This window comes from Malaya genurostris, chromosome 1, assembly GCF_030247185.1.
Source record: "Malaya genurostris strain Urasoe2022 chromosome 1, Malgen_1.1, whole genome shotgun sequence".
In the NCBI taxonomy this organism is placed as follows: Eukaryota; Metazoa; Arthropoda; class Insecta; order Diptera; family Culicidae; genus Malaya; species Malaya genurostris.
Genome location: NC_080570.1, coordinates 32,141,708 through 32,155,966, shown reverse-complemented (window position 1 = coordinate 32,155,966; position 14,259 = coordinate 32,141,708). Strand labels below are relative to the sequence as shown.

At 38.2% G+C, this 14,259-nt stretch overlaps 2 protein-coding genes across 2 annotated transcripts; both read left to right on the top strand.

Annotated features, from left to right (window-relative positions):
* The first annotated feature begins 2,177 nt into the window (after window positions 1–2,177).
* LOC131436030 (alkyldihydroxyacetonephosphate synthase-like) lies at window positions 2,178–12,354 on the top strand. Its single transcript, XM_058604464.1, has 2 exons — window positions 2,178–3,696; window positions 11,600–12,354. Exons 1-2 carry the CDS (start codon window positions 2,368–2,370, stop codon window positions 12,041–12,043), a joined length of 1,773 nt encoding a protein of 590 aa, XP_058460447.1. The 5' UTR covers window positions 2,178–2,367; the 3' UTR covers window positions 12,044–12,354.
* Window positions 12,355–12,846: 492 nt separating this feature from the next.
* Window positions 12,847–14,259, top strand: LOC131436026 (integrator complex subunit 12-like). Its single transcript, XM_058604451.1, has 2 exons — window positions 12,847–12,978; window positions 13,144–14,259. Exon 2 carries the CDS (start codon window positions 13,151–13,153, stop codon window positions 14,249–14,251), a length of 1,101 nt encoding a protein of 366 aa, XP_058460434.1. The 5' UTR covers window positions 12,847–12,978; window positions 13,144–13,150; the 3' UTR covers window positions 14,252–14,259.

Genomic DNA, 14,259 nt, shown 5'->3' with positions numbered 1-14,259 from the left:
TAAAAGCGTTACATGTGTTACTTTTTTGTATTTTATAAGTGTTACATGCATCGTTTCGTTAGTTATAGGCATTACATGCGTTCCTTTTAGTTAGTTATAGGAGTTACGAATCGTTACATGCATTACTGTTTATATGTTATAGGCGTGTGTTACTTTCTTGTAAGCTATAGGAGTTACGAAACATTACATGCGTTACTGTTTTGAAAATTATAGTCGTTACATGCGTTACTTTTTTTAGGTGTTCCATATCAATACTTTTATTTCTGCATCGCGTGTGAGCGTCGCTCGTCGTTGAATGTTTTCCTGACAACACAAACTTCTATTTGCGCTCGTTTGGTACGAAGTTTGCACTGCAAACGGTTCACTGAATTGATTGTTTTAACTTGCGATGTGCATATTTCAACAGTTAAATAAATCATATAGCTCTTTTGTTAGTATGTATAGCCCTTAAAAGGGCCGATTTGTAGAATTTTCTCTGTCGTTGGGTGTATTTTGCTCCAAGGCAAACGACCATCAGCGTTGAATGCTGAAGTAATTGCTCTTTTTTGATGCAAAACTCAAAGACAATATGCAAAATGTCGATTTGCTAATACCTAAAAAAAAGAAAATATCATAGTAATTATTTGCGAGAAATTACGAAGGCTCTAAAAAGAACCAAATAATTCAGTCACTTCGATTCTCTATAATATTGATACCATTTCCCTCGAATGCACAACGCATAATATTCCTTCTCCATTCAAAATTGAAATCTGGAACTGATTTTGCTTCATTTGCAGAAAATTTTGTTTCTTATTTATTTGTGATTATGCCACACAATTGAAAGTTTTATCAAAAACTTATCAATCTCCCACAATGTTGGAAAAAAATCAAAATTTTCTTAAATCGCGACTGAATTTTATCAAAAGATTTTTGGGAAATTAATTTTCATAGCCGTTATATCTCAACCCTTTGCAGAATACATGATGGATAGATTAACCGATGGACAAAAACTGAACCAGTGCGCGTAGGGTGGTTGACAACTGGATCAATTAGTGGTAATGTATTTGAAATTTATTCGGCAATAGTGGTGAAGTAACATCATTAATAGAAGCAGCAAGTACTGTGAATGATAATAAATTTAAATAAAAACACTAAACAAAAACATGTCATAGCGCTACACCAATTCAACCGAGCAATTCAAACTCTGCACCTGCTGTGTGTTTGAGACATGCACAATACTGCGCTCCTGTTACTTCCATAAATCTAATTCATGCTAAATAACGTTTTATTGGGTGTAATACTAATAGTGCAGTGAAATCAACCAGCTGGAATTAAAACAATCTTTCGTCCTTATAATATCTATTTGAAATGTGGAAAAAACATTGTTGTTCATATTCACCACCCTACGTGCATCGAAAATATGATTATTTCTCAGTTGCGAATTTATTCGGTTGAGTTTTTCTATTGATTAGAATATAATAATTAAATCTTGACCGAATCACTTCGGCGTTGAACTGAAGCGTAGTGGAAATTCACCAGCGAAATACTTCTCTTCCAGAGAGCGAATTTCGAAAAAGTGCCCTATTCACGTCAAAAATTTTGTTCTATATTCTTGTGATACGTATATATGAAAAATGAACCCTATTTGAATCTCTCATTCTATGATCACAATAAGTTAGAATAACATCTTTCAATTCTTCTTTTTTTGAATGAATATTCTTGGCCTATCTAGAATGATCAATGTAATCGAATGCCTTACTATAACTACGGCAGCGTATCCGGCCCTACTCGGAACCAATTTCCCCGCGTGTGGTATGATCTATCTATATATTAAATATCAGGCACAAATGCCAAGTCATCCGTTTAATCATTTCGAAGCGGCTTCAAACAGTTCAATAGCTGCTTCTTTTGATGGAAATTCGTATCACGAAAATCGAGCAGGTACGAGAAGTAGCCTCGAAGCGTTATTGCTCAAAGGCAAACAATGAAAGACTGATGGAAACTGCATACATACTTATTGTCTCCACCTTATGCATACGACTTTTTCCCCCCTCGCGATTGCGGAAGAGTTCAGCTCCACATATTTTGCCCCAACGTTCGAAGCGACCGCAGCGCCTTTCTAAACCTACGTTAATATGAGTTTTTATTATTATTTGGAAACGTTAGAGAGAAGGTCACCCAAATGTTCGCATCCCAATCGAACGGATCTAAGCAGCCTACGGTGATTATATCACGCGCCCCCTATACAACAACTGGACGACAACATTCGGTCGTCGCTAGCTGGGATTCACAGATCTGCTATCAATTCAGTTCGGATTCGATCTTCAGTCGGAACGGTCACAATTCGGTTGAACGTTGGAAAAATTGTCGGTTGTCCGTTGGCAGAAGATGGAAAAGTTTGAGCCGAAGAAAATCGAAAGCGTTTTCCCAAAACGTCGTCAGGACATGTTCCGCTGGGACGGTTGGGGCTACAAGGACTGTAAATTTGTGTACCACGATGGGAAAGTAACTTTCGAGGGCAGCCAGTACCCGATCTGTGGAAAAAGTCTACACAATTTTCATGTTTGGGTTGCTGAGATGTTTAACATTAATTCCATAAAACCGAATAAAAAGCAAGCCAAACTGCCCGTCGAATATCCGGATCCGATTCGAAACAAAGCATTTCTGATTGATTTATCCGAAGCCCAGGTGGACTACTCGGAGGACGGAACGGACCGGATGATGCGGTGTCACGGACAAACACTGACGGATGTGGAAAGCTTGCGGAAACATCGGTACAAACGGCTGCCGGATGTGGTCATCTGGCCCAACTGTCACGAACAGGTAGTGAAAATAGTGGAATTTGCCTCCGCTCATAACGTAGCGTTGATTCCGGTCGGAGGAAATACTTCGGTTTCGTTGGCTTCGACAACTCCGGACATCAAAGATCGTACGATCGCCGTAGTGGATATGACGCAGATGAATCGATTGCTCTGGCTGTCCGAGGAAAATATGACGGCCTGTTTCGAGGTCGGAGTTGTCGGACAGGATCTGGAGAGGGAACTGCAATCGCAAGGATTCACCCTTGGTCACGAACCAGATTCTCACGAGTTCTCCACGTTGGGTGGATGGATTGCGACGCGGGCTTCCGGAATGAAGAAGAATCGCTATGGCAACATCGAAGATATCGTTATCCGCGCAAAGATGGTAACCGGAAATGGTGTGCTGGAGAAACAATTCACGGCCCCTCGGGTATCTATCGGGCCGGATTTTGATCACATGATTTTCGGCTCGGAGGGAACGTACGGCATTGTGACGGAAGCGGTTGTGAAAATTCGATACGTTCCGGAGGTACGACGGTACGAGTCGTTAGTTTTTGCCGATTTCGACACCGGAGTTAGTTTTTTGCGTGAAGTAGCGGAAAAACGTCTCCAGCCTGCCAGTATCCGACTGATCGACAACATTCAGTTCAAGTGCGGAGTGCTGCTCGATTCGACCGGTGGAACGTGGTACAATAGTTTCATGGAGTATGCGAAGCATTTTTATCTGACGACCATCTGTGGGTTCGATTTAGATCGTTTGGTGGCAGTAACGTTACTTTTCGAGGGTAATGCCAAACATGTGGCTCATCACGAGCAGGAGGTGTACGCGATTGCTCGGAAATATGGCGCAATTAGAGGTGGCGAACGCAACGGTCGGAAAGGATATATGTTGACCTTTGTTGTGGCTTACATTCGGGTGAGTGCTAGTGTTACCCGGAAGTTTCACAGATGTGTCATAATTAACAATTAACGAGGTGCAAAGTGATATTGACAAACCTAAGCAGTTTTTTTTATGTGAGACAACAAATGCATGCTATCCAAGCACAATCCGAAAATTGGAGAATAAGTGAAATTACTGAAATCGATATTTCTAAAGCCGGATGGCTAAACAGTAAATGAATCGTCGAGATCTGGTGTTATTTCGAAAAAAAATAGGACTCTCTGTGACTCACCACAATTCAAAAGAAGTGGAAATAGAATCTTCTAATGAAATTACCGGATAATAGCTCCTATTAGCTTTCAAAAGTCTTTGAATTTACTAGAACCTATAGATTTATCGTACAGTTGGTACATACTTAGATTGTTAATCCGAATCTCGACAAAACTGGCCAAACTGTAAAACAATTTAAAACAAAAATCTACCGAGAATATCGGTATAAATAATCTGGTGACCAGTTTGAATTTTCGTCGGTTTTTGGAAGAAGAAATGATCGAAGTTTTCGGAATTCATACATACGAGCTGTTGCCGAGACGTTTAGCTATTTAATAAATTGTTCATAAAACATAAAACATGAACATTTGAGTGCTCAAACTTATTATTGCTTTTATAATGATGTCATTTGCACAGCAGAGATTGATACTTTGACGTCGTTTCCAGTATAGTTTGATGTTTCGCAAAGTGACAAAAATCACCGCGTATAATCGCCAGAAATCACAAATGATTATTTTTAACATGAAAATACGTACTGCTTCACTGGCAATTTGCATTCCATTTCGAAAACTGCATTAAGTATTACACACGTCATTCGGTTTTTAACTGAAGCAAAATGGCATTTTTGATGATTTTCCGAGCATCGGTTAATTAAGTGGGGCACTCTATGAAATGGTTGAAAATATAATTCATTTTCATTATTTTGCTGTACGAAAACCGGAGAAGGCGGGAAAATTCCTTTTGTAGTATCTGTAAATGTACGTTTGAGGAGGAGAAAAACAGTGTTCTTATACCAGAACTATTCAAAATGGCGAACATATCTAGCATCTCACGAGACTAGTTTTAAAAATGTCAACTTTCCGTTCACACGATATCTTCCGAAGTTGAACTCGAATACAACCAAAACATGTATCGAATTGAACAGGAGATTTGTCTCAAGTGCGTGAACCACAGATACTATGGGGATGTTTAATACTTAGCCACATATAAACAAGGTGTTTTTCGTTGTTTTTATAAAAAAAAGTTTTATAGCCAAAATTTGTATTCACATGACAGCATAAAAAAGATCGATTGAATCTGTAGTTTTATTTTTATCGTACACAGCACGGAAAAATTATGTAAATTTACGTCTCGATAGATGCACATGAAAAAAGAGTCTCAATTGATCTAAATTTACACCTCAAAAGATGTAAAAATGTGTCATCCCAACCACCCAACCAACCAGAAGTTTCACAATTACTTAAAACATCCACTTTCTTGCTGCTTAAAAGTACACGCGGAACTTTTGGCAACTTAAAAGTACAGAACAAGTTCCGTGTGAACTTTTTCAGTGCATAGAAGATGAACAATGTATTATAGAAGCCGCTTAAAAGTTCGTTCAGTTGCGTCGCGCGAACTTTTAAGTGTATATAATTACTTAGAAAATGGGATGCTTTGAAAGCTATTGATGAACTTCGAAAGCTGCTTAAGCCAAATCAGTCCCTTTTATCCGAACTTTTGGTTAGTTGGGATGTCAATATTTCCGTAGATAATTTAACTGAATTTGACATCAAAGCAGAGAGAGAGAGATAGCTCACATTTAAATGTTATTCGCATTCTCTCCCAAAAATACGGCAAGCTTTGTTTTACGTCATGTGTGTTTTTTAAAAACTTTCAAGAGTGTATGGCGCGGTGCGAGTAAACTCATGGAACAGTATCTCCAAAAGTATTCAAAGTACGAATTTTTAACTATGTTCTCGGACAACATATCTATCGATATAAACAATAAATGAAAAATCGCCCTTAAGGGCTGAGGCCAGTAGGTCGCGTATACCCACGTGGATCGCTCTGCATATTACATTTCCCTCCATGCTCTTTCGCAAATGTGCAAAATGACTCTCGATGTGGCCGGTTGGCCAAGAAAGTTTTGATATTTTCGATTACAAGTCTGATAATCACATAAAATCCAATAAAACTACCGCTTGTTTGGCAGCCTTGCTGAGCCGATTTTGTTTCTCTCTCATGTTTCGTTACGTTACCGGAAAACAAGAGTAGAAAAAATGGCGCATCTATAGAAATCGACTTACCTTCACAAAAATAAAATTCAATTCATTTTTATCGCGACAACATATGTTTTTATGCACTAATCGCATCTAAATTAAATTATCTAGACATTGTCAGGATAGATGTTTGATGCATGCTTTTAAAGGCGAGATATTCAACGAACAAGTTGAAAGAATTCAGCTATGCAATTCTTCCTTCAGAAAAAAGACTTTCCCGACCGCTAATGTCAATGAATCATTCTGAAATTACACCGGATAATCTAATTTTCTAAAGATTGTCAGTTGGGATTTTTAAAATTCGTCACCGTTTCTGAGAAAATCAGATTTGAAGCATGAGAATAGCCCTCTAAAACGCCCTAAAAAACACTGGCCTCAGCCCTTAACATCTTCTAATTTCGGTAAAATGATCGATTACTGTTGATCAAAGCTAGTTAACATAACCGTGTATTTTGAATAACTGAGAATTGATAGAAATCAGACGAACAAGTTTCAAGTGCCAAGTAGTCTACCTGCTTCATTGTCTTCAATGTTGGTAGTGAACAAGCTAGAATGAATAGGCATGGACATCAACTCGATAATCAAAACTCTCTCCGGCCAGAACTATAAATAGAGGGTAACGGTTCTCATTTGAGTTTTAGATTATCACCAGCAAGTTTGAATTGATAATTTTCGACTGTATCATATGCATTGAGATGTGTTCCAAAGTATTAAAAATGAAAACTGAAAAAGGAAACAATTAACTTTTGCATATTTTGTAGATTATATTTCAATTATTATGACTGGTTTACCTTTCATCCATTATCTTGGCCCAAATCGAATGTTTACATGAACCTCACTTGAAGTCTTATTCTATTGTAAGAGGTATTTTATTTCAAGCGTTCAACTGACGGTGGTGGTTAAACTGAGCTTTGATTGGAAGCGAAACGAATAAAGAACTGAATGCTACCCGTTCGGTACGTCAGCGTAGGTTATGTGTGTTAGAATGTGAAGTTTACTGCAGTACGGTGATCGTCAATGTGTGTCACACTCGGTTTCAATTGATTTGAATGAAGTTTTACAGCACTGCTCTCCACTATGGCGATTTTTCAAGATTATCCTAATATTTTGACCACCATACGTCTCCATATACATATTAAACTTTGCCCCAATTTTGAATAGAGACGTTTTTCGAGGTGTTCTATTTTTAACAACAAGTGCTTTGTGACATATGATGTACAGAACAACTGGTTTATTGTTCGACAGTCGGTGTTGAACAGTCGTTCGCACCGCACGCGTATAGCTCTTGGCTCCTGGAAATTTTTTCTGGCTACCTAGAGTTTCATTGATTCAAGACTTCAGTCTTTTTCAAGGCTACCTGCATTACTAACAGTCTTTTTAAAGACTAACAATTAGTCAGCCTTTCTCAATCAGTCTAACAAACTCAGTCTTTATCAAGACTTTTCCAAACTAGGAGTCTAATCGAAGACTAATTTAGCCAAGTTAATTTAATTTCAAATTTCAAAAATGCCTGCATCCAACCGGAAAGGCAACAAGGTTAAGGCTAAAAATAACTCAATACAGAATAAATCACAATCCGTTATTCAACATTTTTCTAATAACATTCACGATCTTGTAGAATCTGAATGTAAAAATAAAAGACAACGGACGGATTTCCCTTCCGTTGATTCTATGCCGTCTAACAATATTTACGAGATTCTTCCTGAATCCGATTGTAGCGACATAGAAGAAAATTCTTCAAAAATTCCCAAAATGGACGCTTGTCGTTCTGGGAAGAAACAACAATCCATGCCACCAGTGACGGTGATGATTTCCGACTTCAAAGCATTCCGTACTGAGCTTTCCACTTTTATCCCGGAAGTAAAAGTCTCATTTCAAATCGGACAAAGAGGAGAATGTCGAGTCTTGGTTGATGGATTGGAAGATTACGAACGTCTTATACGATATCTGTCATTCACATGTCATTTACATTTACATTTACATTTTATTCATATGATATAAAATCAGACAGACATTTCTCATATTTTTTTGAAAGAATTATAGATACTTTTCGACCACGCTTGACGTGTGGATATAAAAAATTTATAGATTTAGAATGCGTTACATTCTACAAGTGAAGCAGTTTGCAAAATTTACACGATCAATCAACTTGTACGTGCGGTTACCGATATGTGTGATTATCGATGTGTGAGAAAAGCATTCAGTTTTATACGTATTTACTTCATTCAGTTATGTCTCTGATATTAATCACTCGTCTTTTTTCTTACTGAATTCTGACAGATTTCCGAATCGTTCGGTTTGCAGCGAAATTCGTTCGGAATCATTTGTTGTTCTGCAATCGGCATTGATTCGGAATTCATTCTGAATTCCCTCTTAGAAAAAAAACGCTCAATCGGAGTCCTTCGTAGGTCCAATACGTTTGATCGTTGTTCCAATGAACGTCCAATCAATCGGTCAACGGGGAGCTCACACGTTTGCCGATTTTGAAACAGACCGTTGAACCGAATGCCATTTTTTTTCGTTCAACAAACCTGGCTGACAGAGGTCCATTGTTGAACCATTTATAATATGAGGAGTTGGACAAGTTTTACTGGACAAAACTTCTACTTCACGTAGCATAACATCACATTTTTTTTCTATATGAAGGCAACACCTCATCTTCACACTATTTTTGCAAGAGAAAAAACAACAGCAAATCGTTCCAGCAAACTGAACGAATAGGGTAACGGAGGTATATTTGGCCACTTTAGGATTGATTTTATTTTGGCCCACTTTGAATAAATATCCATCAAATGTTGTAATATCTTTGAAAAACCCTTCCGCAATAGGTAATTTAATGTGTTTACCTTCAAATTTATGTAACATGAGTTACTTCACATCAATTAAAATCGATAAAATCGATAAAGTTTGTTAGGTGGGCCAAAATATATGAAGTAGCCAAAATACCTCTGTTACCCTATTTCGTGCAATATGTCGTTCAACAAGTGCTCAATGACCAACAAAATATTATCGCTTGCTGAGTGGGTTCTGAATGAACATTTTTACGCCTGATTCGAAGTCCGTTGCTAACTGCTCGTGTAGGTCTGGATGAACTTCATAAAAACTTCTAACAGGGATTCTTAGCACGTTTTTAAAATTATGTGATTCACTAGCACTCTTAGATTGATTCTAATATTATTCAAATCAGATCGAACTTCTCAGAAAAAAATATATAAGCTCCATTTCGAAACCTTCCGGAACCAGCAGCTCCGGAACTGGAAACCGGAGACCAATGAAACGAAAATTAATTAGTTTGGCCCTCAATTAGGAGTCCTTCGTTGGTCCAATACGTGATCGTCCAACTCATCATTTAATTACGTTTACCGTTTTTGAAACATAATACTGAATAATGTTTGCAGCTCTTAAAATGGGCTCAAACAATTCGACTCCACGGTTGAACAATTTCAAAAGTGAGGCATCGGACCGTCGTTGGACTAACTTTATGGTTGGATTTTGAAAGTTTCTCGTTACATGTTTTTAAATCATTTTTTTTTTGTAACGAGAAACATTAAAATAAGTCATCTCCGAGAGAATATAAAACTCGACCCAGGCAACCAAAAGTTTTACAGTAACTGAAAAATTTATCTTCCTGGTTTCTTCGGCAATGAATCAATTCGTAGGTTTTCAAATATCTTATATCTGCAGTCAACAAGTATTTCTTGCTGGCAGCAATTTCTCTGAAAAGTATGATACGCTAAACTGATTTGGCGAACAAAAAAAGTCACGACAATTTCAAAAGCCTGTAAATTTTGACGAAAGCCTGTGAACAACTCGATTTTCTACTATTTGCAGTCCAATATACAGATCTGGCATCTCTGATTTTAACTCTTGACCAGGAATGTCAGGTTCACAGATTAATCTGTGTTTCACAGATTTTCAATTTTCTGCACAGATTTTAAAAAAGAAACAGATTTTCACAGATTTCTGAAAATGATCACAGATTTTCACAGATTCTGAAAAAAAAATCACAGATTTTCACAGATTCTGAAAAAAAATCGAGCACAGTTTAGCACCAAAAAGTACAGAGCGGTTTAGGAAAAAGGTACAGAGCGTGTTGGTAGTGAGACCTTTGTTTTTTTTTGCTCACCAAATTGATTTTGATCTGCTATTATGGTACGGAAAACGGGCACAGATTATCACAGACAGGTTTTTGACTTGATCACAGATTTTTGAAAAAATGACCTGGCATCCCTGCTCTTGACCAAAATCCGACAGTTAGTTACCTAAAAAACGGGCTGCTTAGGGCATATTCAGTAGTGTTCTAGTTCCAGATGCATAATTTATGCCAGTTACAAAATTTAAATCTAAATTTTATAACTAGTCCCAGCAGTGTTTTACTCGTGTTTCAAATATACAAAAAATAGAACGGCATCGTAGACCAGTTTTAAATTTGACAGATGAACTGGTCGAATAAATAAAACTAGAACGGATTGCTGGGTATACGTTTTTTCCAGTTTCTATTATAGATCTTCCATATATGTTAAAACTCCTAGCTGCTGAATTTTCTCTTCGAATGCTGTTATTCATTAGCTTTGTAAGCCCAATTATTTCCTTTTATCTGAACATTCGGTTACTTTAGAGGCCTCCGGCCATTGGTTGAAAAGTCACAGTCTTTCTACTTAAGAAAGGTAAAAATCATCGTATTCGATTAGTTCGTTATTTTCATACAGATTGACGTCTTCGATCTGTTTTGTTAATGGAACTCATTTGTTCAAATCTTAAATACCAAAAGTATTGTTATTGTTTACCTCGCAAGTCGCTGCCTCAAGCTGGCAATCGTTTCATCTCATTTTATTCTTTACTTTTCATCTTCGATTCATCAGTGCCGCATTAGTGCTTTTTACTAATTTGTTTATTATTTGACGATAAACATCCGAAATGGTCAAATCGGCAAATAACCGTTGTTTCTGTCTACGGCTCCATTCTATATTGTTCCATAAACACTTCTGAGATGAGGTGGTTTCAGTCACCATATTATGCAAAGATAGTGTGAAAATCCATTCAATAACGACGAAAGCGAAACTTTATTAATTGACCACATGAGAGGGAACCTAGTGAATCAACAATTATTCAAATACTAACTATTTTCGGGTTCTTTTTTTATTGTTCTTCAAATCCACCGATTAGCTCAATAAACAGATTCAGATGACCCGGCTTTAGTTATTATCTTTTTTACCGAAGTATTCAAGTACATCTTTTGGAGCTGTAGTGAACTACATTCCTCAGATATCCGTACTCAGAACGAAAACATCATGTAAATTTACAAGCAAAAAAATGTAAAAATATGTCATGTCCTCAATTTCACAGCCAGTTTAGCTGAATTTGACTCATTTTGTTAATTGAAGTACAAAAAATATAGTGTGTTAATTTTATTTTTTCAAAGATTGTAAATAGCTTAAAAATTCTGTAGTCAATATTTTTTAACATGTTTACAAAGTTCTTGCCAAATAAAAAAAAAAACTTTACGGTTTGTTAAGTAGGTAAATTTGACGTGTCAAAATTAAACAATACAAATAGATGTACCTCAATTCTCTAATATTTTAAGTATAAACTTACACATTTCTGACGATTCTTTTTCTCTTTTCTGTTAGGACTTTGCATGGGACCTGAACATCGTGGGTGAATCTTTCGAAACATCGATCGCCTGGGACAAATGCAGTGCCCTCTGTGCCAACGTAAAAACGTGCATAGCACGGGAGTGTAAAAAACGAGGTATCCGTTACTTTGTGGTATCTAGCCGAGTAACGCAAAGTTACGACGATGGATGTTGCGTTTATTTCTACCTGTTGTTCAAACATCTGGACAACCCGGAAGACTCCTTGCAGCTGTTTATGGAAATCGAATCAGCAGCGCGGGATGAGATTTTGGCCTGTGGGGGAACGCTCTCGCACCACCACGGCGTGGGTAAGCTTAGGAGCAGCTGGTACCCGGCCTGCGTTTCCCAGACCGGCGTCGGTGTGTACAAAGCCGTCAAGAAAGAACTGGACCCGAAGAATATTTTCGCAGCTGGGAATTTAGTCAGGCAGGATCAGTGAGCGTGGTTTTGTGGTTGAATCCCATACACAAAAAAAATTACTGTTATTGTTTATCCATGGGTAATAAATGCATACAAGTAAGGTTTAGGATTTAGGAATAAGTTCGATCGATGTATAGATTCAGTTTTCCATGACTCAGTGAAATGATTCACATTAGGAACGACTCCAACATTACCTGTATACAATTATTTTTGTTTTATTAGTTTGTAAAGGACCACAAGTCAATGAAACATCTAATTAATTTTCAGCGATACGATACGATACGTTGTAACAAATACTTTTATTAAAAAGTTTATATGTAACAAATATACCTGAACGAATATTTGCAATTTATCTTTTCCTTTATCATATAAAAGCAACCCTTCAATTTGTCGGGATCGGGAAATCCGGCTGGGTCAGTATGTAATTGTGTGTGACAAAAATCATCCCAGCGAAACCTAAATCGACTTTCACAAATTCGGAACATCACCCCTAAATCTACGGTGCGAACGACTGTAAAATATATGAAAGGTGTATCGCTCCTGGATAAGAGGCAAAGTTTCACAAAAAGATGAGACAACCGCAATTTTCGACTAAAGAGCATCAGAGCTTGAAAAATCCATAGATTGTTGGTGAATATAATCGAAAATTGAGCGAAAAGGGCTGGGAAACGAGAAACAAGTGAGATCTTAAACGATTTGTATCGAAACAGAATATATTTCCATACTTTAAGATTTTTATCAGTGTATGCACCCTGTGACTACAAATTTCAACCAGTCTGGCATCTCTGCCTGCAACAGACTACCTACTGTACCGACTTCGTCGATTATTTTGCCGGTCGGGTATGGTTATCAAAATATTGCGGAGCATTTTGTTTTGGATTCACTTGTTTTCCACTCCTATTCCAACAAGTCCTTTTTGTAATCAATATTGTTTGAAAACTATTCTTTTGAAAGGTAAGTTTTACTAGTTTTTTTTCTTCTAAAGTATGTGAAATGTATTTTACAATTTTCTTTCACAAACGATCACAATCGTATGAAGTGCAATCAATTGTGAAATTGATGGTCGTACTTTCCTAGAAAATTATAAATCGTACGATTAACAAAAACTCTCACCCACAGGATTGCAATGTCATCCACAATTGATATCGACCCAACATTCAAACACGCACTGAAGCTGCTGCATTCTGCCAACACAGATTCAGCGGAGAAGATCCGAAACCTGCTCGATGAACTGATTAAGCAACGTTACGGTGCCAGTAAAACGCTTGCCAGTACGATTACCAAAAAACACCTGGACGAAGAACGATCTGCTCCGGGCAGCAATCTTTATGTTCGGAAACAAAAACCGGTTCCGCAACCGGCCGTGGTAGCGGTAGTGCCCTTAGATTCCAAGCAGGAATCTCCTGCTTGCAGTTTGCCTGCTACGGAAAGTGCGGTTGCGACACCAGAATCATTAACGGTTCCGCCACCACCGGGATCGATCATTCTATCCATATCGGATGTTGAGGGCAATGATGAAGACGACGATGTCGTCATGGAAGAGGATCAGCTCAAAGAGCTGGAAGATCTGATGTGTATTGTTTGCAGGCGAATGGATGTCAGTGCTAGAAATCGACTAGTGGAATGTGCCGATTGCCACTCCCTGTACCACCAGGATTGCCACAAACCAATCATTTCTGAATCGGACGCAAATGATCAGGAAAATGCATGGTTTTGTACTCTTTGCAAGGGAAAATCGATTGTCAAGTCGTCGTCGTCGACCGTCTCAACGATTGGATCACCGGCAAAGGTTTCATCCTCGTCACATTCTAAGTCGAGCAGCGGAAGTAGCCGAAGTTACGAGTCGTCGTCCTCGAAACATAAAAGTTCGAAATCCGGCAGCAGTAAAGACGGATCTTCCCACGACCGAGACCGGGACAGAGATCGCGATAAAGAACGCGATCGTGAGCGTGATCGAGATCGGTCCGATCGTGACCGAGATCGGTCCGATCGTGACCGCGACCGATCCGATCGTGATCGAGACAAAGATAAGGAACGATCTTCCAAGAGTGGTTCCAGCTCGACATCATCCGCGACTTCTTCGACTGTTGGTGTAACGTCGTCTTCGTCGTCGAGCGGAACAGGAGCGGGAACACCCAATATAAACATTATCAGCGCTGACAAACGGCTTCAGATGATGAAGAAAAAAGCTGCGAAACAACATGATAATAAGCGAAAGCACAAATAAACGATTGA